The 27,980-nt window shown below is 38.5% G+C and overlaps 1 protein-coding gene across 7 annotated transcripts; it reads right to left on the bottom strand.

Moving 5' to 3' along the window:
- Positions 1 to 23: 23 nt before the first annotated feature.
- On the bottom strand, positions 24 to 27,707 carry sncb (synuclein, beta). 7 transcript variants are annotated; one of them, XM_079630315.1, is made up of 9 exons: positions 27,619 to 27,707; positions 17,514 to 17,597; positions 17,015 to 17,206; positions 16,620 to 16,820; positions 12,921 to 13,051; positions 9,504 to 9,533; positions 8,355 to 8,473; positions 2,367 to 2,453; positions 24 to 790 (listed from the first exon to the last, which is right to left on the bottom strand). In XM_079630315.1, exons 5-9 carry the CDS (start codon positions 13,039 to 13,041, stop codon positions 761 to 763), a joined length of 387 nt encoding a protein of 128 aa, XP_079486441.1. In that variant the 5' UTR covers positions 13,042 to 13,051; positions 16,620 to 16,820; positions 17,015 to 17,206; positions 17,514 to 17,597; positions 27,619 to 27,707; the 3' UTR covers positions 24 to 760. The 7 variants fall into 7 exon arrangements, with proteins under 7 accessions (XP_079486441.1, XP_079486444.1, XP_079486443.1 ...); XM_079630318.1 differs by having other exon boundaries at positions 17,015 to 17,065; positions 27,619 to 27,661; XM_079630317.1 differs by lacking the exon at positions 27,619 to 27,707 and adding an exon at positions 27,594 to 27,616.
- Positions 27,708 to 27,980: the final 273 nt, after the last annotated feature.

Below are 27,980 nucleotides of genomic sequence, written 5' to 3'. Positions count from 1 at the left end.
GATTTCTTTTGTTTGTTTTCTTTATATACAGAGGATTCACTGTCTTGAATGACAAACCTTAATATTGACATTTCCAGCATTGTAAAGCACATATTGACCTGACATCCATAAACATCTCAAGACACTTTACACTAACTTGAAAATCTCCAGTACACAAACGCATACATACACACAGATACAAATTGCCCAATTCTAACAAATAATCCACTGGAATGATATCACAAGCAACTATAAAGTTACAACGTATAAAACTCTTACTTCAGAAACATTAAATAAATAACTTGCTTCAATATTAATTCAAAAATAAAAGTAGAATCCCACAAACAGGCATTGCACACAGCTATATATAATATCATATTTACCCGAAGATATTTGAACCCCCAATATGCTATTGGAAGATCTGAAACATCCATTACACGTATAGAAATGCAGGTACACAAGTACAAAGAGTCACAATGGGAGGGCAGGTCTCGTTTCATTGGGAGGGAGTCAAGGAAACGAGACAGAGCGCCCTCCGGCAGTCAGCGTAGAGCTACATCCAACACGTTACCGTCAGAACATGACATTTACAATAGATCATAATAAAAGTATATATCTGATAGGAAGAACATTTCTCGGCAGGATTAACTGGAATATATATTTATGTTTTTGTACTTTTTTTCTCTTTTTTGCAACAGGGTTTATTGTGTTTAGGATTTGTACTTGTTATTGATAGAAACTTTTTGTGCTGCTGGCTGGACTTGGACTTGGAATGTGTAGTTTATGCCTCTGGCTCATAATCTTGGTTGTCCTGTGAGTAGAAAGAGAAAAATGACATTTCTTAAAAAATGAGAAGAATAGCAAAAATAGCCAAAAGGTATAGAAGATTTCTTACAAAAATACTTTGTTTTAACAAACCTTACTGTAAAGTGCTACCAGCTTCATTTTTGTTCGATCGTTTGATTTGTTTTTGAAATTTTCTACAATATACTTTTCACTGTAGTTAAATTGAACACAAACAGAAACAATATTACTATATGTTACAATATTACTAAAAATCACATTTCTTTAATAATATCTAACATGTAGGTTTTGATTAGCCCAAAGGAACATATTTAGACAAAAAAAAAAGTTTTTTAAATGACTATTGTTTTTTACACATTGGGTTCTCTAGGATCCTACACAAAGTAAATTCAACAGAATATGATGGTGATGCTTTTCCTATAGCATTGATTGTTTAAAGGGACAGTTCACTCAAAAATTGTAATTCTGTCATAATTTACTCACACTCATGTTGTTCCAAACCTGTATGAGTTTCTTTCTTCTGTTGAACACAACATTTTGAAGAATGTTAGTAACCAAACAGTTGATGGACGTCAATGGGTACCATCAACTGTCTGGTTACAGACATTCTTCAGAATATCTCTTTTGTGTTCATACAGGTTTGGAACAACTTGAGTAAATGATACCTTTAAGGTCTGTTGCATTGCCTAACTTCCCCCAGCAGATGGCAGCTACAGCTTTCAGATCACAAGCATGATTTATCTAATGAATATACTGTAAGTACACACATCATGCTGGAGTTAAATTAATAAGGTCTGAAGATCTGACATCTGAAGATACCCTACATCTTAAAATGTCATTAACATTTTCTGATGGCCCTGGCTGCCTGTGTGTGAGAGAGAGGATCTACTAGAAGAGCCCATCTCCTCAACAGGGCAGGGGGAGCCTCATTTGCTACCCACAATGCAACAGGGCTTTTGATGTCACCGCCACTCCCATGCAGGCACATTCAGCATGGCAGTGACAGAAGGATGGGGGGTGGAATGGAAGAAGGGGAGGAAGCAGAAAGATGCCGAAGACATGTTTGAGAAAAATGTCTGAGATTAAATTACATATTATAATTCTGTGAAGGATGGAATGAGTGTGTGTGTGTGTGTGTGTGTGTAGTTTTATTAGTGTTATTTATTTGATTAATGTTAAATAGAAGGGTGATTATTAATACTGTTTTTACACGGGTCCTTTAACAAAGAAAAAGTGTACATGAAAGATTTGATTTTAAATAATTAATGTGAGAAGATATAGACTGTGGACTAATAAGAGACAAGACTAACTTCTTAAAATGTATTATATAATATATTATTTTTTTATTTAATATAATTAATGATATTTTTAATATATATAATTATATATAAATACATTTCATAAATAATATCAATTTTACAGTATCTTTTTGAATTTCATTAAATTAAATTGAACCTGGGTTCATAAAACTATACAAGCATATAGAATTATGAACAACTATTTGTGGAAGTGATTTAAGGTTTGCCTTGTGATGTGTGTGTGTCTGGTAAATGTGTGTGCTACTGTGAGCGCTGATGTTATACCTGCTGAGTCTCGTCGTATGTCTGTCCCTCAGGGTCCATGAGACCTTCTCCCATTGGCTCCTCGGTGGCTTCCTGACCAAACTCAGGCTGTGAATACACATGTGAAACCAATTAAATGAGTCATGACATGAGAAATCCAATTTGCCCTGATATTTTGACAGATAAGAGGTCTTTATACCATTAAAACATTGTGCAAGTTTCATAGTTTAAACTGTCCTCTTCTTTAAAAACAAAGAATTTATGTAACCAAAACTCCCAAAACGGCTTGATTGGATGTTGTGGGATTTGTGATGTCACATCGGCAAATACATTTGCATATGACTTCCTCCAGAGCATGACATCATCGCACCATAGGCCCCGCCCCCAGGCATTCAGACATTTGACTCCACTGGATACAGTATAAAGTACAGTACAGTCAAAAGCAAATAGAACCCATTATAATCACTGACGCTGTCTACACTGGATACAGTACACAGATGCGCGTTCAGTTTCTGACACACTCCACACACAAGTCTTAAAGGGGTCATGACATGAGAAACCAAATTTGCCTTGATCTTTTGGTATATAAGAGGTCTTTGTACCATTAAAACGTCCTGCAAGTTTCATAGCTTAAGACGTCCTCCCCATTATAAACGAATCATTTATTTAATCAAGCTCTAAATACAGCTCGTTCTGGATCCATGGTAAGAAGTGACGTCACGGTACGAAGTGACGTACCAGCGTTTGCATATAGACCGCCTCCAGCACAAGACAACTACGCTTAAAGCGCAAGACAACTACACTCATCTCGTATCATTGTCGCGCCCGCGCGCCGCGCGCCTCACAAGTGTTCAGTCGACGGACAGCGATTGGGTCTACTCTGTGTACAGGGAAATTACGATGCCACGCAGATGTGCTGTTCCTGGCTGTGGACAAACAACATCTTTGAATACGCTACGAAAGATCCAGTCGTCAGGGAAAAATGGATGCACTTTATTTTTTGCGGACGTCTCAGTCACGGCAGTGTTAGTTTAAGCGTTTGTTCTGTACATTTGAAGGATGACTGTTTTAAGAACAAATCCCAAAATGATGCTGGCTTTGCCAGAAAACTGTTGTTCAAAGATAAGTCCGTGCCGACTATTCTGGGCTCAACAACAACGACGCAAACTGTAAGTAATGTATTTAAAACTTTAAACTACTTTTTAAATACGCAAAATGTTCTGGCTGGGGGCGTTAATTATTGATGCATAGGCACTGAGGTTAGCCAATCATAACAGTGGGCGTTAACACTGAACTCTTAAAGGGGAAACACCCCCAAAACAGACTGTTTGAATCAGAGGATGAGAAACAGGGTGGGAAAAGGTCATAAATCACTACATTGTAAAAGTTTTTTGTAAAAATACTATAATTGCACCTAAGGGAACATAATAATAAAATAAAAAAAACCATGTCATGACCCCTTTAAATGAGCCGCCTCTTAAAACTGATAATTTCAGACAGAGGGTCAGAATGAGGGTTGAAAATAATTGTTTTTCCACACATACAGTATATATATATATATATTTATATATGGATCGATTTCTTTTAAAAGCACTATCACAAGCAGAGGTTAAATATAAGCACTTGTCTCGTGTGCTGTTTACTGTATGTACAATATATATCAGTGGTGTATCTGCTACTGTGTTTTAATATGCATGCTACATCTTCATATGTACCTAATAAATGTTTTATCAAACTCCATTTTATGTCTTGCCAGAGAGAAAGAGACCATACATACAGTAAGTAGTTAAGATTTTCTTTACAGTTCTGGGTCAATGGAAGGTTTATTTTTAAACTGAGCTATCACAGTCAATTAGGTCATATTTCAGCGATCTACATCAGTCCTAATATCACAACACAGCCTGTCAAACCCTTCATGTCAATCAAGAAACGATGCTATTTGTGCTAAAACATTTTAGGATATTTTAGGAAACTTGTTTTATCCCTTCATTACTAGCACACTCGTAAGACTGAAAAAAAAAATTAATATATATATAAACTCGGCAAAAAAATTAACCTCCCTTTTTCAGGATACTGTATTTTAAATATAATTTTGTAATATCCAAATAAGCTTAACAGATCTTTATTGGAAAGCGTTTAAACAAGTGTTTTTCATGCTTGTTCAGTGAACCATAAACAATTATTGCACATGCAGCTGTGAAACAGTTTTACAGGCGGGAGACAAAAAAGGTCACAGGTACAATAACTTATGACAGTAAAAAGTACGTCCTGCTGACTCTGAAAAACGGCAGGAGAAAGATGCCCTGAGTCCCTGATCACCTGTGTGACCATGCCATAGTCCTGCTGCAGGACACATGAGGACCGCAGGTGTGAACAGAGCAAAAAACTGCAGGGTCCGTAATGTAAGACGCAGACAGTGCTACAGGAAGGACAGCCTTGCAGCGCCAAACCACTTGTAACCACGCGTACCCTCCAGACGTGTTTGAGCACTTGCAAGTGTCTTGGTGGAACAGTGGAGTAACATCTCACGACAAGAACAAATCTGGCTCAGTCCATGAGGATGAGATGCACTGTAGAACTTAAAGCAGCTGCTGACTACACCATCACACTGACTGCTACTTCTGATACTGACAACCCAACCCACACACACACACACACCATCCTCAAATGTCTGCGAAATTTGCTCAGTTTATGTCTCAATTGTTAAATCTTTTTAAAGTGAATTATCTTTTTCTTTGTGTTAAGGAGATACAACTTAACCAGGCCAATATATCTAAACATACAAACCTATTAATAAAGACTGTAAAAAGAAACAATATTTGTTTGAACCAATTAGTTAAACAAATTAGTCGCTTTAGTAAAAGGTCAAACTAATATATTTTTTTAAGGAGGAAATGTCTCAGCATAATTGGGATGAACACTAATTGAGAAAGAAATGAATGCATAAAACACTTCTAAAAGTAAATGGACAGTAAAAACTTTGATATTTTTAAATATCAATCTTTACATTTAAAACTCATTAAATGTAATGGTATTAAATGTGGGGTCATGAAAAGTGCCATATAGTAAGAGTAAAAGCATACATTTAAATTTTTAAAATGTAGTTATAAATTAGATTTAAATTTTAATTGAAACGTTCTTTGAATCAGTATTAAGTCATGTGGACACTAAAACACACAAGTGACACTGGTTCCTGAGAACGACCCACAATCAGACTGGACTGTGCTATTTGTGTGTGTGAGTGCGTGTGTGTGCGCGCACACACATACACACAAATGGCACAGTTCAGTACAGCAACACAGTTAGCACTGACCACCCACACACTTTCGCAAGTTTCAAAACCGCTAAACTACACGCTTAAACCGGCCATCAAACACTTTTCTTATGACAATAACTGTACTCCAAATCCAGAATCATAATGATGGCTGAACTGAATCACTAGAACATTTCAAATCAATGACAGCGACACACACGCGCACGCACGCACGCGCACGCGCACGCGCACACGCACACGCACACACACACACACACACACACACACACACACACACACACACACACACACACACACACACACACACACACACACACCCACCCACACACACACACACACACACACACACACACACACACACACACACACACACACACACACACACACACACACACACTGTAAACACTGTAAGCACATATGCTGCAAGCTTCTTATGCTGCTTTTGCCTCTAAGTGATTTAAGAGATTACTGAGTCATCAGCACAAAGGACAAGACTAATTTTTAAGCCGGGTGGGGAAAATCCGAGGAAGACCACACATTTGTTGCTAGTACCGCTACTGTTCGAAATCCAGCGAGCTCTGATATCAACAGTTTGTTTAAATGGAAACAGATCTGCCTACGTTTGAAGATTGGCCCACTTCTCCTCCCATTGTGCATTTTTAAGTAATATGCAAAGTGCTAAGTGACCTTGGGCAAGGTCGAGAAAGAGAGAGAGACGAGGGGGAGGGGAGAGCAGAGGGGGCTCAGCAGGACAGAAAGACAAAGTAAGACACAATATTCCCTGTGGGATGAGCGGCGATCCATTAAGTGTCATGTGTTATGATGTGAAGGTGAGTGTGTAGGGTGTACAGCCTTCTGATATACAGTGGCATGCATTTCTCATGGAATAACCCACAACTATTTCTGATGGACACAGAGAAGATGTGCATGTGCATCTACTAGCGTTCACACATTTTCTAGTCTATCAATTCAAATAAAATGTAGCATAAATGGAGTAGGGTATACCTGCAAAACCGGAGGGTACAGTTTCAGAACCGCATTTCTAGGACCCTAGTTTTTTGTATGTACTCTACTGGACTAAACAAAAATGGGCCAAGCCAAAAATAGCACAATATTTAGTGGTCTTTTATTGGTCTTAACCATTTTAATCACAAATCACTGGTCAGGAAATGAGAAAGAATTGCACAAATACTGTAGATAAAGTAACTCAGCATGGAATAGCCTTCCCAAACTTGCAGAGAGCTTTTTACAGGAAGAGCCTGTGTCGTTCCACGTGATGTTAATGGATTCAAACTGTTTATTGGTTATTGAAAAATGTCTCCCAGTTCGTTTGAGTTTAATGTGAGACCAAATATTCACTATAGGGTTCAAATCTAGACTCTGACCAGGCCAAAACATGATCCTAATGGACTTGCTCTCTTGGTTGACTTTGCCGTTTGAGCACTAGCATTGTCTTGTTGAAAAATAATATCTGATCATTCCTCTTTAGATAACTTTTCATTTGTGTGAAGCAAGCTTCTGCAATATTCTCCTCAACTCCAAAAGCATTACAGTAAATTACTTTTCACAGTGAAGTATCTCACCAATACCAGCAGCTAAAAGGCTCCCCACACAATGACACTCTTCCTCCATGCTTCTGTGTGGTAGAAATGCTTTTATTATCATATTTCTCACCAGATGTTTGAAGATACTGTTCTGGAGCATCACCATGCAACTCGTGTTTCATTGTGACTCATCACTTCACACACAACTTCCCATTTTCTGCCAAAAACTTGATTTTCTTGGCGCGCGAGCAGGCCATCTACGGGCCAAAGTGGACCCGCCTATAGGCGCACATTACTAACGCGGCCTTTAAATAACAAAAAAAATATTGACTTTAGACCAGGTCTCAATTGACCGTTCGCAAAGACCCGCCCCCCTTAGTTACTCTCACACCACACCATGTTCTCACGCAGTGAGAAATACATCGCGGAGCAGAGAGGAGACTGACAACACGCTGACAGACAGGACAGACCAGGTAACTTTTCGGTTACTTTTGATATTAAACGTATTAAACAAAGTTTCACCTTTCAAATTTGGTCATTTTTTTAAAGAAATTTAAACAATAAATACCGTTTTGTGGCTCTTTAATGTGTCTGACAGATCGCTGTAGAGCATCAGTTAAAGCTGCTCGTGAACCGATCATCTCTTCCTTCTAGTTCATTTATAGCATCAAATAAACATGAATGAACATAAGAAGGAATGTTGTTTTAACCGCGGAAAGAAGTCAGTAGACTTTCAAGTTTTTCAAATCCTCCCATGTTAATCTACGAACTCTCCTGACTGCTTTGTCCGACAAAATGGCGGATGGGGAAGTATGATTGGTCAGATCACCTGTCAATCAAGCTTCCTGCGAAGGCTCAATTGGTCAATGGCGCAGTCTATTTCAGTTGCCTCAAAATAGAAACGCGCCAACAATGCGTCTGTACACACCTGTACACCCTCGCACGCCCATGGGCGCACAAATGGGCACAAATGCATTTGCTATTTAAACAACGTGGTGCAGGACGTGAAAATGATAACTGCGTCGGGCTGAAACAAGCAAAAATCATGTGCGTCGCGCCTGGTGCCACATTGCAGTGGCTGTGTGATAGGCCCCTTAGTGTTTAGCCATTTTGTGGCTACATAAGTATGCCTAAGTATACACATTTAAGTATGTAATATGTCTAGTATGTAATAACCCTAAAAGAACATACGTTTAAGTCACTGGGGAACTCATCCTTCTTCACCAGGCCGGTGGCGGCGGCGATGTTTCCGGCTCCACGCATCACAGCTCCTCCCAGCTGAGAGCCCTGCTCCTTCGTCTTCTCCGCCACTAACCGGAGATCAAACACAGACAACCCATTTCCAACACAAACACATCACTCAGAGATTCAAGATTTATTTGGTGACACAAGAAAAAAAAAATTGGTCAATTATTTAACAAAGCAGCTGTTCTACACTATGCCAATGCTATGCGGTAATATGAAAATAAAATTATTTTATTCAATAAATAAAATTCTTTACAATTGTACAGTATATGATGGTCCCACACTGTAAAAAGAAATGTTGGTTTATCTTAAAAAAGCAAGTTACCTTGTTGCCTTGACATTTTGAGTTCATTGTAATTCAGAATTTGAGTTAATACGATGAATAAGAATGGTTTAATAAACAGAAACTCAAAATAGTATGTTATCTTCACACATTAGTTATCAAAGTTGATTTGACAAAATATAAAACGTTGTGATAAAAAATCATGAAAATATTTTTTTTTAAGTGCATTTTACAATAAGGTTCATGCTAATTAATACATTAACTAATGTTAACTAATGAACCTTATTGTAAAGTGTTATCAATATGACTCACTGAACCTGCTTATATTGTGTTATTATACCAACAAAAGACACTTTAAATAAGCAAACCAGGTATATATATATATATATATATATATATATATATATATATATATATATATATATATCTTTATATATCTTTAACACAATATAACAATATAACTGCTTAAAATGACTTACAAGAACATACTGATTAGTAGTCATTATGTGGATTATGCATATATAATACATTATATACCGTCTACAGGCTTCAAGTGATATTGAATTATTTTAAATGTGTCAGGTATTGTGGTTTAGAGACTTTGTGCTCAGTTAATCATTCGGAAAAACACTGTGACTTCTCTAGTTGTCCATCTGTCCTAGACAATAACCTTCTGAAATATCACCTAGGCACAGAGCTATTTGTCTCGGTTCCACTTACTGGCTGTAAGCCATGCCCTTTGAACACATTAAATGAGACGTATCCATTATTTACAAGACAAGACTAAAGAACAGTTTGCAGAATAACCTTACCGTTTGCAACGCCATCTTTGGTCTTGTTGCCTGCAAGCACACACAAAAAATATTGTAAAATCACTTATACCCAGCACATTACAATATAGAAACACATTAAATAAGCCCTCTGAAGGAACTGGGATAAGGTTGAAAGTACATGATACAGAAAGGCAATATGTAGAAAGACAATGTGAAATACAAGCCTGGAACTCCCAGAGGAGCTTCATTTAAAGGTTCACTGAAAAATCATTAGAGCTAATAGAACCTGTATCTCAGACCTGTCACCTTAACCAGCCTGCACGAGTAATACAGCTCAGGAGCACTTGCTGGGAAGGAAGTTACTACATACTGTAATGGCAAATAGCACTCTGTGTCTCGGTTTGAGTATGTTTCTTACAAGGGAGAGAAGAAGAGAAATGACTCTTGAGCTAATAGATGTTCAAACTAGAGTCATTCAACCATGACTCATTAAAGCTGATATGTTTCATCTACAGCACTTGAGTCATTATAACACTTAAAACTGGAAAGACTTGGTCATGAATGCACAGTGTAACAGAAGTATCGTTTTAGATAAAAAAAGGGCAGATTAAAAGTGCTTTATTAGGTTTAATCCATCACTGACAGAAATGTCTATAAAGTTCGGAATTTTATTAATCTTTTTTTTCTTCCATTTTATGTTTCTAAAATTTCTGTGTTTAGAATGCAGAATATATACAGTAGGCTATGTCATTCAAAAGTTGTAGTCAGTAATATATATATATATGTATATTACAGTAAATATTTTTACATTGTTACAAAATATTAATTTTTCAAATAAATGCTGTTCTTTTGAACTTTCTATAGTATTAGTTTCCACAAAAATATTAAACAGAAACTGTTTTCAATATTAATGATAATAAGGAATGTTTCTTGAGCTTTTTTGAAGGATTATGTGACACTGAAGACTAGAGTAATGATGCTAGTAGTTTTGCCATCACAGGAAGAAATAAAATATTAAAATAATAATAGAAAATAGTTATTTTAAATTGTTATAACATTTCATAATATTTGGGTTTTACTGTCTTTTTTAATAAAATAAATAAATAAATGTAGCTTTGATGACCATATATATATATATATATATATATAGTATATGTATATACTTTGTCTTATATTATTTTATAGTATATTATTATTTTTATTAGCTGTTTATGCAAATAGAATGCATAAAATAAATTACGGAAAATAAACCGTAAAGAGAATATACAGCTCGATAAGGATGAGGAACCACTGAGGAAATAAATGTAAGACGGACAGGAAATGAATAGCAGCGGGACAAAACGAGTCAGTGTGAGATTAACAGAGGCCACTTCCTCTTCAATCTCTCCTCAGACGGGATGGTGGCACATGTGCATGAAGGAGTGTGAGTGTGCGACTGCTGTCCAAGGTGGAACAAGAACCTATCAGATAACCGTCACCCCTCCTCCATGCGCTAACACACACTCCCATAAGGCCATTCAAGCATGGCATCCCAGGTCACCGTGCAAGCTTGTGTTCACCGCAAAGGAAACGACAGCAAGAAACCGTGCAGGACGATCTGCTATGTGCTCGCAAAGCAACTGCAAATGGGCTTGAGATATCTGGCCTAATTGTCTCTCCCTGGGACACTGGTGGCACAGATGTGAGGTTTTTTAATGTGAAGGGATTGTATTATTCATTCATCTCAACATCAAAAAAGAGGAGTATGAATGAGTGCTGTCGCTAGGGACGAACGTGTGCACTTAAACACAAATGCCCTCTGAGTCTCCAATTACAGCAACGTCTCATCTTACTGATCAAAGCACACGGAATCGAGAAGAGCAGGCTGGAATCATTTCAGACAAGCTTGGATAGATATATTTCCTTTCTTTCAACTCTATATCAAAATTTGGACTGTCACTCTTGTCAGTGTTTATACTGACAGCTCACGGTCACGAGCGCTGTGCATATAGAGGGCTATGAGCTCATGGAATTGTGTGACATGTGGCCCGTACGGCTTTTTTCCAACCCGATAGGAGATCAGAGAGCTGCTGGATCAGCTCCAGAAGTCAACCATCTCACGCGGTGTTATTTCACTCTCAAATTAGCGTGTACATTAAAGATCACCTTATAAGATCAGGTTACATAAAATGGATTTTCTCCATTTACAGTTCATGTTATACTAGAATCAATATCAGTCCAGTATTTTGAGAGCTTTTAATTTTCCAGATGTAAAATCCATTGTTGATTAAACAGGCCATGTGCACTAGAGAGTGATGACAACCTCAGAAATGATATGCAAACAAGACAGCATTTGTTGTTAGGGGAATATACAGTAGGACAGCTATGATCATATTTACATAAGTATTCTCCTGTGAGATATATTGGAAAGATGAGTGATCTAGTGTCACACCACAAACTACAGTATGTGCACTGGAAAACTGAACCGGGTAAGACCCTTAATATAAAAAGATGGACTATCCTGACAATACTTTACATTATTATTGTCTATAATAATGCTTGATATCACGACTTAATTTACTACTGTATATTTTGAAATAAATATACTTTTATATATATACTTTTTTAATATATATTTTAAAGAAAATCCCAAATGTATTTTATATATCTATATACGTTTCCTTTATACGACCCCTGCTGAAAACCCTCATAAATAATAAATATAAGATCATAATAAATATCAAGTAATGAGGGAAAGAGCATATTTTCCCTTATACATTTCTGATGCTAAGGATCCCAAATATGATGATACTCTTGCGATGGTCCACCTTCCTAAAATATAAAGGCAGCTATATATTTTAATGCATAACAACCCATTCATATTGTTTGAGAAACGTAAGAAAAAAAAAAATATTTGAACAAAATGAAATAATTGGCTTTTATATTGCCAATGTATTAAGATATTCTTAAAATATTAGAATATTTAAAATATTTCAATTAAATTCCACATTTATTTGTAGAGTGCTTTTCACAATAAATGTACAAATGTTCTGAGTAGCCTTAATCATTAATGTAGTATATTAATCATCATTCAATAGAAAATGTTCATTTTGAAATAATTTTAAGAACTAAACGTCCTTAGTGTTAAGATACATGAACATCCTCAAAATGCCCACAAAGTACACAAGAAATGTGGCTAAGGATGTTTAAGAAAAAAAGTTCTATTAATTTTAATAAGACGTGGTACACGTACGAGGCCTGGAAAACCCCACCCAATATCCCAGCCAATCACAAAATTACACAATAGTGCCTGAACCTATAGCGGTGCTCTGAGAAGAGGCAGTGAAACAGATAGCAACCCTCCAACGCTGGCCCCTAGGCTCTGAGCTTCATGGTCCCTCCCACTCCCACCAAGCTCACGCTTGATTCGTGATATGAATGCATTAAAAAAAGAGCATTATATGATCCATGTCTTACCCACAAACATCACGCCTTCCTTGGTCTTCTCTGCAGCCACCGCAACACCTTCCTTGGTTTTCTCTGCGGCCACTGCCATACCTTCTTTAGCTTTAGAAAGCCCCTTCATAAAAACATCCATCTTGGCCCCTCTGCATCCAAGAGAGCAAGTTATGTGGCAGCGCACAAGGAAAAACAAGGTTTGTGTTGCACTGTATATGACACATGTGGGTTAATTTGGAATTGAGAGCAAGTGTGTGTGTGTGTGTGTGTGTGTGTGTTAATAGCAGGCTGTCAGTCGAACAAAAAGGAGTCTAATTTCCCTGAAGATAAAACGCCCAAACATGCTCACACAATGAGATGAGAACATTCACACCATCAGCTGACGTTATTTTTCAGCTTTAACAGCAGGAGGTGTCATCGAGATGTTCACAAACACATTAATTTTTTTTTACTCAAAGCTCATGAAGCGCGTATTTTATACTGAACATACATGTGGGTTCCTGAGAGACATAATTTAGTGCTTGTGTAAAATAAAAATGGCACATGCATTTTTGCTTTATATAGTATATCTAAGTCATTTTACAGACCGAATGCTCTGCTATAATGGAGAAAAATGTGTGCCGACACATTACTGACTGTTTCAGACAGGATATTTAATTTTAAACGCAAAAAGAAGATGGATCTTGTACTTCTCATTTACAATATGGTGTCACCTCTCCAATGTCCTCACACAGAAGAAGTGCTGGACACGACACGGGAAAAACAAAACAAATGCCCGTTTAATCATCAGGTTGCATACAAAATTCAACATGCAATGTTTTAATTTTCGTACAAGCGCGCGAATACTCGTTTCCATCGACGTGCACGGGGTTTTGTCTCCTTACGAGCGCACCTTTAGTATTTCCACACGATCTCGGTTCATGTTAACACGAACAACTGCGTTTCAGCCTCGTAGACGTGAAAATTAAAATTAAAACCTACCTTTTAAAGCACCTTCTTCGTCCTTATGCTTCAATTGCGTAGTAGATTGAAATATCGTGGAAGGAAATGTTACTCTACGATCTTGAGGTGGGCCTTCCTTTGGATGCGCTCAGCCAATGAGGACGAGAGGATGAGACGATCGACGTAGCTCATGGTATTGATCATGGGGGGTGTCAGTCCCCGGCTGTAATGGCCTGTGACACAGTGAGACTAATGCTGCATCCCTATCATATAAAAAGGTGACTGAGATCGTCAGGAGATGAGCCACGGGCGCTCAAATTGCGCATCTGCTTCTGTACTGTACTGTCAGGTGTTAATTCATCATTTGCACTAACTCACAGGAAACGTGTGATAGTCTTCATATCGTGTTGCATATAACACTGTACTGCCAGGAGAGAAGTATCTATCTATCTATCTATCTATCTATCTATCTATCTATCTATCTATCTATCTATCTATCTATCTATCTATCTATCTATCTATCTATCTATCTATCTATCTATCTATCTATCTATCTATCTATCTATCTATCTAAGACAAGTCCATCCATATGTTTTTGTGATCGCGTTCTTTTTCTGTGGCTTAATATCGAGCTGGATGTTAAAATCAAGCTGAATGTCTAACCGTTAATTGTATAGTAAATTCAAGTCAAAACGCTGTCGATCCTGAAGGGAGGGAGTGACCATTAGGCTTGCTCTCATGCATATCTTATCGGGATTTTCTGCAAGCGATGAGTGTCGTGTCCACTGTCCATCTGCTTGAAGTGGGCGCATCGTGACTTCTGCCTCTGAAAGGCAATCGAATGGCTCGACTGGCCAATTGATTTTGTCCAAACCTGTCTAAAGTCTTGTACCAGCTGATGATTCAAAAGTTTTTGAACGATCTGTCTAGGATACGTATTTTCGTGTATGCCTAAATATGTATAATAAAGTAAAATTAGATTTCACACATTAAAACACATTACGCCAATCTTCGACTTCTTTTTAGTGACGCAGCTCTCACACCTATGACATCAGCCGTTAACACACACACACCCTGTTTTTATGGCTATTGTGCCATCTGCTGTTTTATACTAGTATAACATTGGTTAAAGTTATTCAGGAGTATTCGCTATTTCGTTAAGATTGTTGACCAGCACTAGCAGACGGAAAGGCGGAATTTCAGCACCACGGACAGCAGCCTCCAAAACACAATAGGTAACACTGGGGAGAAACAACTAACGATACTTGGCTTTTCATACTTCATAAAAAGTTAATTAAACAGCACTATGTCTTCCATGACGAAGCCGACGTAGTTTTCCATGGCTGACAAAGTGATTTTTTTTTTCCACTTTATTCGACGTAACACATTTTTATACTACACGGTTAACCTCACTCTTAAACATAAAGGTTATTTATTTGCATATATGGTTACATGAACATTTAACATCCATGCAACCTTTCCATTCCACAAATGGTTAGTGGAAAAGGTTTAGATTACAGTATTAAAATGTTTTTTCACACACACAAAAAAAAACCTCACTGAAAGGTTCTTTAGGGAAACAAAATTGGTTATTCTAGGGCATAAACAAACAAACTTTTGAAATAACTTTGTCAGCCTTGGAAGACTGCGTATATGATGCAAATAAAGCCAGATATCGTACGTTTTTTTCTCCCCAGTGTTTAACTATTGCGTTTTGGAGGCTGCTGTCCGCGGTGCTGAAATATATAAACATTTTATATTTATAATTAAATAAAAAAATTAAAGCAGCTATCTTTCCTTCAGATTAGTTTCTCGAGAGCGCACACACGCACGCACACACACACACACACACACACACACACACACACACGCACGCACGCACGCACGCACGCACGCACACACACACACACACACACACACACACACACACACACACACACACACACACACACACACACACTTACATACACATTTATGGGGTCTTAGACATAATGGTTTTTATACTGTACAAACTGTATATTCTATCCCCTAACTCTACCCCTAAACAACCCTCACAGAAAACATTCTGTGTATTTTATAAGCTGTTTTCATCACGGGGTCCAAAAACTTCCCCACAAAGACAAGAATTTTGGATATTACCATCTTTGTGGCGTTGTGGGGACATTTTGTCTACCTGAACCACACACACGCACGCACGCACGCACGTTGTGTTTCCATGTTTATGGTGACTTTCCATAAACACAATAATTTTTATACGGCACAGACTATTCTATCTCCTGACCCTAAACCTACCCATCACAGAAAACCTTCTGAATTTTTTGACTTTTAAAAAAAAAAAGATAACTTAGTATGATTTATAAGATGTTTATAAGATGTTTATAAGATGCACACACACGCACGCACGGACGCACGCACGCACGCACGCACACACACACACACACACACACACACACACACACACACACACACACACACACACACACACACACACACACACACACACACACACACACACACACACACACTGTAGAAACTGTATATTTTATCACCCAAACACAAGCCTCACAGAAAACATTCTCAATTTTTACATTTTAGTCTGATTTATAAGCTGTTTTCCTCATGGGGACCAAAATATACATTTATGCATAAACATATTGCAAAAAACATTGTTACGTCCCAGGACGCATGTCATTTATTGTTGTCAATTTTGTGAAAATGTGTGTGTGATTGTGTTTCCCTGCTGCCGAACAGCCTGCTGGGAAGTGTAGTATTTGCCTGATTTCCTCTGTTCCTCCCTGTCCTCTTGTAGAAGCCTGATGCCACCTGATCCTCTTCAGAGTTTGTGCAGAGGAACTTGCATTTAAACAAAGGGAACTAGTTGCTCACCAGAGAGCATGGCCTGTCTGCTTTCCCAGACTTTGTTGAATGTTGTGTGCTCGAGCCTTAAAGCTTCTTTAAGAAAGCCTGTTGTATCTGCTGTGACAGAGAAAGCGTGGTGTGTTAGAACCCCATTATTGTTGCCTGCCGACGCAGTAAAGAGATGGTGTCACTTTTAGTTTTACTAACACTTGCTTTTATTGGTATAGTAAGTTAGCCAGGGAAGAGATCTGTTGTTTCTTTATTTCTTGTTTGATAGTTTAATTCGATTCCCTTACTCCCAGGTAGCTTACCCTTTTGTTTGTTATTTTGGCTTTAACCCCCTCCTGAAGCGTGAAGTCTTGCTGTAAAAGAGACTTTACTTTGTAAATAAAACCTTGAGGAGTTTCCCTGTGTGTATGGTGAGTGGGATTGCAGACAGACAGTCTTATTTCAAGGAGAAATGTTTTCTTTCCTTTTAATAATATGTTTCTCCACTGCCACCCCTAGACAAAAAAGGGGATGTAACAATATATTGCATATAATTATTCACATCATATATTTTTTTTATTACAAATTTTACAACTTCTATATTTACTAACCCTAAACCTACCCATCACAGAAAACTTCCTGCATTTTTAGACTTTTAACATAACGTATGGGTTTACTTGAATGCAGATCTGACGTCCTTTGCAAATATCCATTTATAGAAGAAAACCGATGGAAATTGTAATGCATTGTTTCTTTGAGTAAAATGTTGACAGAAGCAGACTTGAACCCACAGAGACATCATGTTTGACAATAACCATTTACCTACTGCTCCGTGGTTCCTGCAATGAACTTGTTGTTCAGAATTTGGAAGATAAGCCCCGAAGCCCCTTGACAGAAGTGCAATATCTGGGAACAGGAAATGACAACAGTCACCTATCAGTCAGTGTTATTTGAAAGCTGTATATTGAAGTCTCTCTCCACAAATGCATTTCAAATTAACTTTGGCCATTGAAATTTTTAATCTCTCCCTATTCTATCTTTCCTTTCTCTATCTGTTGATTTAGTGGATAATTTTTTTCATTGTTTTGCCTTTGCAGGCTCTTGCTTAAGCACTGGTCTCTCAATACCTCCAGACTGAGCTTACATTCTCACAATCCTCCTCACAGGCTTCCACTGAGTAAACAGATTTAACACTGCGCTCCAAACCAGTCCAACCAGATTTATTTAGGGTCCTTTCCCAGAGATCCAAAACAAATCCGGAGACGTTTGGCTTTGTTTTGCATGATCCTGTTCGAGGTCCAGCCTTCACGGCATGAAACTTTTCGAGTCAAAGGCCAAAAAGCAAGAGAAGTCTATGAAACTGTCTGTAAGTTGGGTGAAATACTTCACAGAAAAACTCTTCTCGTGGTTCTAGTCGGCATTGAAGTTAACCTTATAAAGCATGCCCTGCATCATATTTGACATATTTCCCTGAAATTGTCAACATGATCAAAACTTTGATTAAAAAAACGTGTACACAATCTACTACATGCGACTTGCCATCTTATTGATAGTTAATACTTATTTTTGGCAAGTAAAAGTTATCATTATAAAAAAAGTACCCCTTCAGGTTATTGTACATCAGTCTTTTTGCTGTGAATAAGGCCAGCAGGCCACTTTTGAGGATTTGCAAATATATATTACAAATGTAGATATATCGGCATTAGTATAAACTGATAAATTCAAATACATTTTTTTATTAAAACAATTACTTTAGAACACTGAAATAAATTTAATTGTTAAAATACAATTTAGGCCAAAACCAGCAGTTCAGCATCATCACCGCTGGATGGCGACAAAGACCATGTTTTAGCACAACTTTATTCTGCTCAGCTGTTGCCTGTTGCAAAGCCGAAACTATTCACATAAATAGCCTACATAGAAAGGATTTTCAGAAATGTAATTCCAGTGAGATCCGTATTCAAGTATTTATTGCCACAAGGATAATTAAAAATCTGACAACATTAGTGACATCAAAATGTGCTTTATTTCACTAATCTCGCCAGTTATGTAAACCCATTAAGTTGGCTGCCTACCAGCACAATTGGCTGCTATTAATGTTAAAGTGTTAATCTACAATTATGTTACATAAAATGCTTATGAAAAACATTTAAAACTGATAACGGCAGGGAGGGGGGAGGCAGATACAATTACTGAGGAGTGGACGCTGTCTTCCTGCGCAAAACCTCTCCCTCTCTCTCTCTCTCTCTCTCTCTCTCTCTCTCTCTCTCTCTCTCTCGCTTTTCAAAACAGGCTACAACTACTGCCTGGCATGGCATCCCATTATCTTTTTCACTATAAATATAGGTAAATATATCGAGCAGCTGCCGTATATCTGGATGGCAGTCAACTGAAAAAGCTATAAACTGCCATCAGTCAGACAGAAGCGCGTGACTATTAATGTGCAAATGTTATGCGTACGTGCTCGATCGAGTGCTCTGCATCGGTGAAGCACTTCACATGAACTTGGGACACATCAAGAGACGAGCTTCCCAAGGGTTTAGGCAGACCGCGGTTGCCAAAGTGAAGCTACTTAAGACATCTGCTCCCTGTGATTGGAACCTCAACTCTGTGTTCAGAAACAAGGCTGCATAATGAATGCAAACTCAGGACTACTGGAGAGATAGTGTTAGCTCTTTGTGAATGCTATTACCATGCTAATAACAAACTGACTTCCCCCCCGGGGGAAAATTACCGTAACAAAAATGACTTTGCATTGGTTTATGGAATTACTGGTAGCTCTTCTCAACCCTGGAAGTGCCACCAGGGGGCAGTTTAACTACGTGATGCAAGACCGAGTAGTAATGCAGAATCTATGGTTTTATCTGTAGGAAGCATCTCTCTCGGGTACGCTTTGTTTTCACTATTGCATTTTAAATCAACTCCTCAACTGATATCTGAGAGGGAAATGGCGGAAGAAAGGAGTTAAAGAGACAATAAATAGACACATTTGGGCGTGCGAACGAACACAGGCAGCATTTATCAGTCCAGTAATAAAAAAGCAAATATTTACCAATTTTCATCTATAGATTATACTCGCTCTCTGCGCGGTCACAGACGAGTTTGTAGACTAGCAAAAGTGCACTGGGGTGAAGTAAGGGAACAATCTGTTCTACTGTGATAAGTCAAAAGGGAATTTGTGAACAAGGGCATAATTTGCACTACAAAGAATATGTTTTCCCCAGAAAGCATGCAAGCGTAAGTCACTTTGTAGTAATAGGTCTTCAAATTTGTTGCTCAGGTTTTTTTCTCCCCCTGGAGTGATCAAAAGCGCATTGGGCTTATTTCCGGCGACATGCCCTCATTGCCCTGAAACCAATCAAAGTCAATTTCGAAACAAGTGAGAAGTTTAAGCGTCACGTCTTGCTGTTCTGAAACATCTTCCTGTCATTTGTCGTACTGAAAAGATGATGAACAGATCTTTTAAGGTCTCTAGGGTTCGTGATGCTGTGTATCAAATTTCCAGTTAGTATTCATGTACGTTCCAGGGAAAAAATAAAAACAAGGAAGCAAAACCACAGACCTACCGTTCATGCCGGGCCCTCCTCGAAATAGAGCGGGGCGATTGCGCTCATGCACTTGTTTAGGTGAGTTGAGCCGCAATTCATGTTTTGCGGTGGAAGGAGTATGTTAAACAACCTATTTCTCAACTCATTCCCCACACAGCCAGCAGGACACTGAAAGCACAATGACTTCTGGAGACAGCTTTGGCTTTGAAGTACGACAAATAAGTGTTATCAGGCAACCGGCGAGCAGAGAATTGCTCACCATATTATGTTCTTCGACTGGGGGCCGCTAAGCTAATGAGTTTGCTCCTCTATCTTCTTAGGTTTGTTACTGCTTTTGTGTCCAGGCCTTTGAGGATCTAGTGTGCAAAGCATTGTAATGCTGTTCCCATTGTCACCGCCTCAATCCCCATTTCTTCTGGAATTTAGGGAATCTCGACGCAAAAATTTTCACATGGGAAAGACAGTCTTTAGAAAGTACAGAATTATGAATAGGCTACTTCTGAAGACAATAAAAAAAGTATTTCAAATAAAATTTCACCATAGGAAATGGGGCACAATTGGTAGCATAGCTACATACTTGCGATATTTACAAGAATTTAAATATTTACAAGTTCCTCTGAAACCCTCCATCTTCCCCAGCTCCACCTGTATAGATCTGCTATGGGTCATTTATATAAATAATATAGACCAAAATAAATTACCATGCTAAAAATCGTCCGATAGTGGTCATGATAGAACTGCGGGTCAGACTTGCACAATGATTCAGGTGGAACCATTTTTTACACCATTGCTCTTTAAAAAAAAGATTCAGTTCAGCAATATTCTCTGGATGTCTGGTGTGAATCGCTCTCTTGAGATCATGCCAAAGTATCTCAATAGGTCAGGACTCTGACTGGGCTTCTTACATTCTTTATATAATATTCTTCTTATACCTGTAATTTAGGAGGTCTATGGGTCTTAAGAATACCCCAATCCCCCCACCTACCTTTCAAATTTAAAGGTTGTATCAGCGATTTCAGGCCCAAAAATAAATGATCACATTCATCTAATCTTTCCTAACGATCCGCTAGCTGCCCGCCCCATAAGCAGGCCGTCAAAAAAACGCGTCTCTGTTGGCAGCCTAGGCTCTGAGATCTGCACACTAAAACAAATGGTTTCACCAACCACTCAAAACCAAAATAAACCAGTGGAACCAGTGTTCCAACCAATCACCGACAGGGCCTGGGTGTTGTGAGGTTTTGCGCTCGTGCACGGCTGCACGCAAAGTCGGAGCTGAAGAAGAAGCCATGTCTTGGAATAAACACAATGGTATTCCCTCGCCCTAATCCTCCTCCTCCTCCTCCTCCTCTTAGGGATTGACTCAACCATGTTCAATTTCTCTTGTTCATTGATAGACGCTGGCTTCTTCTTCAGCTCCGACTTCGCGCGCAGCCGTGCACAAGCGCAAAACCTCACAACACCCAGCCCCTGTCGGTGATTGGTTGGAACACTGGTTACACTGGTTTATTTTGGTTTTGATTGGTTGGTGAAACCATTTGTTTTTGTGTGCAGATCTCAGAGCCTAGGCTGCCTACAGAGACAAGTTTTTTTGACAGCTTGCTTATGGGGGGCGGGCAGCTAGCGGATCGTTAGGAAAGATTAGATGAATGTGATCATTTATTTTTGGGCCTGAAATCGCTGATACAACCTTTAAGATCTGTCCAAAAGTAACTTAGTAGTAATAGGTCTTCAAAAGGTAAATTTAGAAAAAAATGGGAAGTTTGAAAACAATAACTAATTAAATATGTACTAAAATGAAATATTTGATATGTCAAGGTTGCTTTCAAAATATTGTATTTAGTCAGAATACAAGGGTACTATTGAATAGTGGTTAGTGGAGAAAGATGGTTTTGGTTGTCACATTTCATCATATGGTCTATGCCAAACAGCAAGTTTGGGGAGACACGTCTAAACAAGGTTGTAATAATAATAATAAGGGAAGGGGGGAATCTCCTCAACCACGACCAGCATCTACCTGGATGATGCGACGGCAGCCATAGTGTTCCAGAACGCCCACCACACACCAGCTTAATGGTGGAGAGGAGACAGTGATGAAGCCAATCAGTATATACTGTATATGGGGATGATTAGGAGCCCATGGATAGAGGCCAATGGGTAAATTTGGCCTGGCCTTCTTCGAAGGACATACTGGGGTTTTTTATGACCAGAATCAAGACCTCAATTTAACGTCTCATCTTAAGGACGATACTTTTTGACAGTATAGTGTCCCCATCACGACACTGGGGCATTAGGACCCACACAGACCACAGGGCGAGCACCCCCCGCTGGCCTCACTAAAACTAACAAGGTTGTAGCATTCAAGTCATGAAATATGCACAGAAAACAAGCAAGAAAAACACTTTTCTCACTAATCTTTTCTTCCTTATTTGCTGTGTCACACTGAAAACACCTTTCACACCTTCTTCTGAGCTCCTTTATGAGGATATTGTGCTTTTCACCAACCATGACCATCAAGTCTGGAATTCTGCACTTCACAATCCAGGAGACGCCAGCTATTTTCAAAGCTCCTTTGCTAAAGCAGTGGACTTAGAACCACTTAATGTGATCAGATACACAAAAAGAGCTTGAAGTGGAGGGATTTAGAGGAGGGATCACAGAATGTTGAAGTACTCAAGAGGAGATCTTCTGGCAGCTTGCACCTTCAGGCACAAAGGTAACATTGATTCAGCTTTCACAAATGAGAAATGAAGTGTGCTTTTCTCTTTAGGAGAGCACGGGTATCTCCTTTAATGTGTGTTTACGTCTGTGCTTGTTTATATGAGGCCACATTCATTCTTTATTAAATTATAAATTAACTAAAATGAAAAAGAAATATTTAAATATTCTGGTTACTAATCTAAGCAAATTTGTGACGATCATCAAAATTGTCTGATGTTTTTGCTTTCATTGAAACACAAAATTCTCTGTGGATCATTCTAAAATTACGCTGTGAACAAGTTGTACACAAAATCCGTTCAGCTCGAGTTTTGCTGTTATTAAAAGCAAATGCTAGGACATCCTTAAATGCACATACAGCACCTTTTCAATCACATTTTTACTCAAAAAGTTATTTAAAAATATATAATTGGTTAAATTCAGTTACGTTTAAAAAAAGAACCATTTTTACTGACTGTGCATGTGCACGATTGCTTGTGCTGCAATTGCTTGTGTTGTGTTCTTGGCAAGGGCTCATTTGACGAGTCTGCGGTTGATGTAAGAGGGTATCACACTTACAGCTGTAATGAAGCTTTTACCACTGTGCATCAGCAAAAGCAGAGCCGGCCAATGTTAGCAAGGGTGTCTGCCACGCTATGCTTGGGGCTGCAGTCTTGTTTAGACTTCAGCCTTGTCCATTCCTATTTATTCAACCATTAATGCCTGGGAAAAGCGCACAGGGAAATCAAATAAACACTTCTCGCCGCTTCGCAGTGGTGGGGTTCCTTGCATCTCTTTGCTGCACTGATCCGCCCCTTTTGCACATCCTCGACTGTCCTGCGGCCAGACCCTCCAAAAACAAATTAGCTTGTTTCCCTCTACTTTAGCTCATGTATCACTGACACTTTAAAGGCTCTTGAGACTACTTCTACCTTTTGTGCTACTATAGAGTGCTTTTTTTTTGCCATACTATTGCGACAGCCTAATATTATATGTTTTAAAGATGCTTTTTTTTTCATTCAAACATCATTCTAGTTTAATTGGAAAAGTATATGCATGATCCGGACACAAGCTTATACGACCTAGTGAAGACAAACACACTGACACACACACCACTCCATACATTATGCAATCAAGGCTCAAGGTGGCCGTCCTTATCAAACATATCAAGTTAACCACTGATGTCATTGATCAAAAAGCCAATTCAAGTTCTATTATTGTGTCAGAGGAGAGAACGATTGCAAAATGACTTTGTGAGGTGTTCCCACTTGGTAAACATACCTAGGATCCATTAGAGCGAGAGGAGATTATCAAGACTGAATGCAACAATTTGCGGAGATTATTCTAGCCGACCTTGGTCCGCACTTGAAAGGCAATGGGAAACATGGCAATGAGCCATTATGCTCACCTTCACTTTGATTATGGCTCAAACATGCTGGCACAACGTTGCCAATGTGCCCGTGTCTAAAAAAAAAAACATTTACCCTTATCGATATCCCTGGTTGTCTGATAAAGTCCAGCTGTAGCACAACACTAATGGCCCCTTAGACATCGCTCTTGGCTCTTAATCACGCCATCTTCACTCCATTAAAGAGATGCAATATCATGCCCCGTCCTCATCAATAATACAGGGAAAGATTTGACAAAGTTCCCTTATTCCTTCTGCCAGAGGGAGCCTCTGGAGGACCGGTGACCTCTGTTGAAATATTCACCGATTTTTCAATGTTCTTCCAAAAGCCCACAGCATATTGGTTAATGAGCTTCCCTCTGTGATTCAAATATCAATGTTGTTTAGTAACAAATTTGGTGTTAATCATGACTTTGGTAACAAAAAAAAAAGCTATTACTTAACATGTTTACAGTTTACACAATTTAATGACAGGTCTGTTTAATTCAGCAGACACGAACAATAATACATTATTAATTTCTTATTTCACATGTTAGCATTTCCAGTAACAGTAACTGTAAATGTTTCTTTGTATCTTAAATTTATCTTTAATTAGACTACAGGTTGTCACGTGAACAACCAGTCAGTAAATAGACTGATTTAACTCTCCTGGCAGCGGTTTATGGTTTGTTTCAATTTAAATCAGGCATAAACAAAACATGACTGGTGGTTCTATGAGGAAATCAGTTGTGAACTCTCTTTACTGAGTGAATCAGATTCAAACCATTGAATCACTTGCTAGTCCAATTTCAAAGGGGTGAATCTTTTTGACTGATTCGTTCAAAAGAATCGATTCATAAGAGTCACTGGTTTGGGAAATCGTACATCGCAGCTCATGCAGCGTTCAGTATCAAAAACACTGGCACGTGCTTTGACGAGGCGGACCAATTTTCTGATGGCTACTAGGTTTTAAAGTAGTTTTTAATGTAGTCACATCTGCAATCAGAACGACACAGGTTGTGTATTATAACAAAACATGACTGCTTTATCTATACAGCATTCATTTCTCGGGCTATACTGTAAATCATATAAAGGTCAAGTTCTGCTGCTTAATTATACAACTATGTGTTAATGTCAGTATCTAAAGTAACATTATACTACTTTGGACATGGTTTTGATAATTGGTGATTATTTAATCATCACACTTTTAATAATGTGTCTTATCTCATCTTGGCTTTATGTTCATTTTTAATTATTTGGCAGTTGAGCTTTTTTTAGGGCCGTGTTAATCAATATAGAAATGCATTAGCATTATCCCTTTTGATGCATCAGATATGTAAGTCTGTTTTGACCAGCAAGTTATTGCTGCTGGGCTGTTAGATTCATTCTCTGACCACAGCTCTCCTCTTTGACACACACACACACACACACACACACACACACACACACACACACACACACACACACACACACACACACACACACACACACACACACACACACACACACACACACACACACACACACACACACACACACACACACACACACACACACACACAGACCGCCTGCTCTTGAGTGACTTGCCAAACACTGCAAACTTGGTTTAATAATAATCCTGTCCTAAACTTGGCTTTGCATAAAGATGAGGAGGCCTCCAGTGCCATGTTTCTTCATTTTTATCAGATCTCTGGCAGTCCCTGAGAAGTTGGACTGCAGGAGAGTCACACACCGACTATCCTGGTGTCTTCAGCTCAGGCAGAGATCCAGGGATGCGTTCTTGAAGAACACCCCCAGCTCTCTGCCTCCGAATCTGGCAGCACTGCTGCTGAAGGTTGAAGCTTCTCTGATGTCTGCTGTATGTCAACCAAAACCACACAGCAGTGCTGCAGCAAGAGAAGCAGGGAGCTTGTTTGTGGAGATGCTTTATTTGGGGAATATTTATAAGGTGCTGCTAGAAACAGGCATTAGCATTTTCCTTTCAGTTTGAGTTGCATTCAGAGTAATATGGTGCCTTGAGACTCTTACGAAATGCGCTGAATAACGAGCAATTCATTAAACTCTTACTATCCCGCATTTCCCTCGCAGACGATCATAAAATCAATGCGCTCATCTAATGAGCAAAGAGCCACTGCTGTGAAAAGAAACAAAGCTTCAGACGGCTGAAAAAGTCAGTAATTTAAAACGTTTCGCTTTTAAACTAATAATTATGTTATTAGGGTGCATTTTGTGTTATGTAATGCACTAAACCTGTTTTATCTTTTAAGATTAAAGTCAGAACATGCTCTCATTGTGGCACAAATGTAACATTTAGCTGTACACATGTAAACATTCATTGTTTTTTTTTAAACCAAATACTTGATTATGCATGTTGCCTTAATCTTAAGAAGTCAATATCTAAAAACGGTAAACATATTACATATTTTATCACAGTGCTTTATACTCCAGCTCTATTTTCCACTAAAATCAAGTCAGAGTTCTGCCTTACAAGCTTTGTTTGTCAGCCTGAGGCACATTTAAAGTTGGATGACTTTCTCCAGCTAAATGGTAATTGTAAAGTAAAGCTAATTGGTATTAGTCACCACTGTCAAACTATAAATTAAATTACACATTCTAAAAGCATCTTACAAGGCCCCTTTTAAATGGCTGATGTAAGGCTGCACGAAGGGGCTCCAGAGTCTGTGTAAAGATGAAGCTGTGCATAAAAGCGGTGCTAAAACATGCAGCTTTGACCTACCGGAATGAAATGCAATGCAGTAAACTTTGTCGTTGTCATGACAATCAGTGCTGCTTTGTTTCCTGTCAGCTCACTTGGCTGTGTGCCAGAATCAACAAGCGGTTGCCAGAACGGATAGTCTAATAGCTTTGTTTGTTTTGAGATAATGTCTAGCAGTATGGGAAACAATAATTGAAATACTTTAAAATCCGCATTTTTTTGAAGTGTTTGTTCCAGGACAAAATATAACACAAAAAAGAAGAAAAATATCAGGACCACAGAGGGCCAGAGTCAGTCAGATTTAACATTTTGTTTTCTGTATTGATAATTGTATTATTTCATTTATTCCATTGTTTTCAATATAATAAGGTTTAAAGTTGAATTTCGGTTTCTGTATCACTGGGGCGACCAAGCTGAAGTGCAAAAACAATGATGTTTTCAGACAGGATTCCCAAATGGGTCACGATGTAGGCTAGTGTTTAAAATGGTTCTAAAGTGTGCATTTCGTTGATGTCCAGACCGTGAGAAACCAACGAGAAAACGTAAAAGTGCCTTACCAATGCCGCAAAATGAATGGCTTACCTCTCACACTTTCTCATCAAATGATCGTTAGCTTCATCTTCTCAGTTCTCGCGCATGCGTCGTGGCGCTCTCGTGAACTCGACTTTGGCGCACAAAAAGTATTCTTGTTGCTTGATAAACTTAAGGTTGACCCACTGTAGTCACATGGACTATTTTAACGATGTCTTTACTAACATTTCTGGGCTGGCAGATGAATGTACATAGAAGCCTATGAAGGAGGAGTAAGACAACTCTCAGATTGCATCAAAAATATCTTAATTTGTGTTCCGAAGATGAACGAAAGTTTTACGGAGTTGAAACAACATTAGGGTGAGTAATTACTGACAGAATTTTCATTTTTGGGTGAAGTAGTTTGATAATAA

Source organism: Phoxinus phoxinus (genome assembly GCF_949152265.1).
Source record: "Phoxinus phoxinus genome assembly, chromosome: 12".
In the NCBI taxonomy this organism is placed as follows: Eukaryota; Metazoa; Chordata; class Actinopteri; order Cypriniformes; family Leuciscidae; genus Phoxinus; species Phoxinus phoxinus.
Note: the sequence above shows the minus strand (reverse complement) of the source record. Positions and strands in the feature narration are given on the sequence as shown.

Bases quoted from the DNA above. Each gene is read 5' to 3' on its own strand.
- sncb (XM_079630315.1), bottom strand. From the start codon at position 13,041: ATGGATGTTTTTATGAAGGGGCTTTCTAAAGCTAAAGAAGGTATGGCA. The intron at 9,534-12,920 runs GTAAGACATGGA...GTGTGCTTGCAG, and splicing joins GGAAGGCGTGATGTTTGTGG to GCAACAAGACCAAAGATGGC. The intron at 2,454-8,354 runs GTATGTTCTTTT...GTGTATTCACAG, and splicing joins AGTTCCCCAGTGACTTAAAC to CCTGAGTTTGGTCAGGAAGC.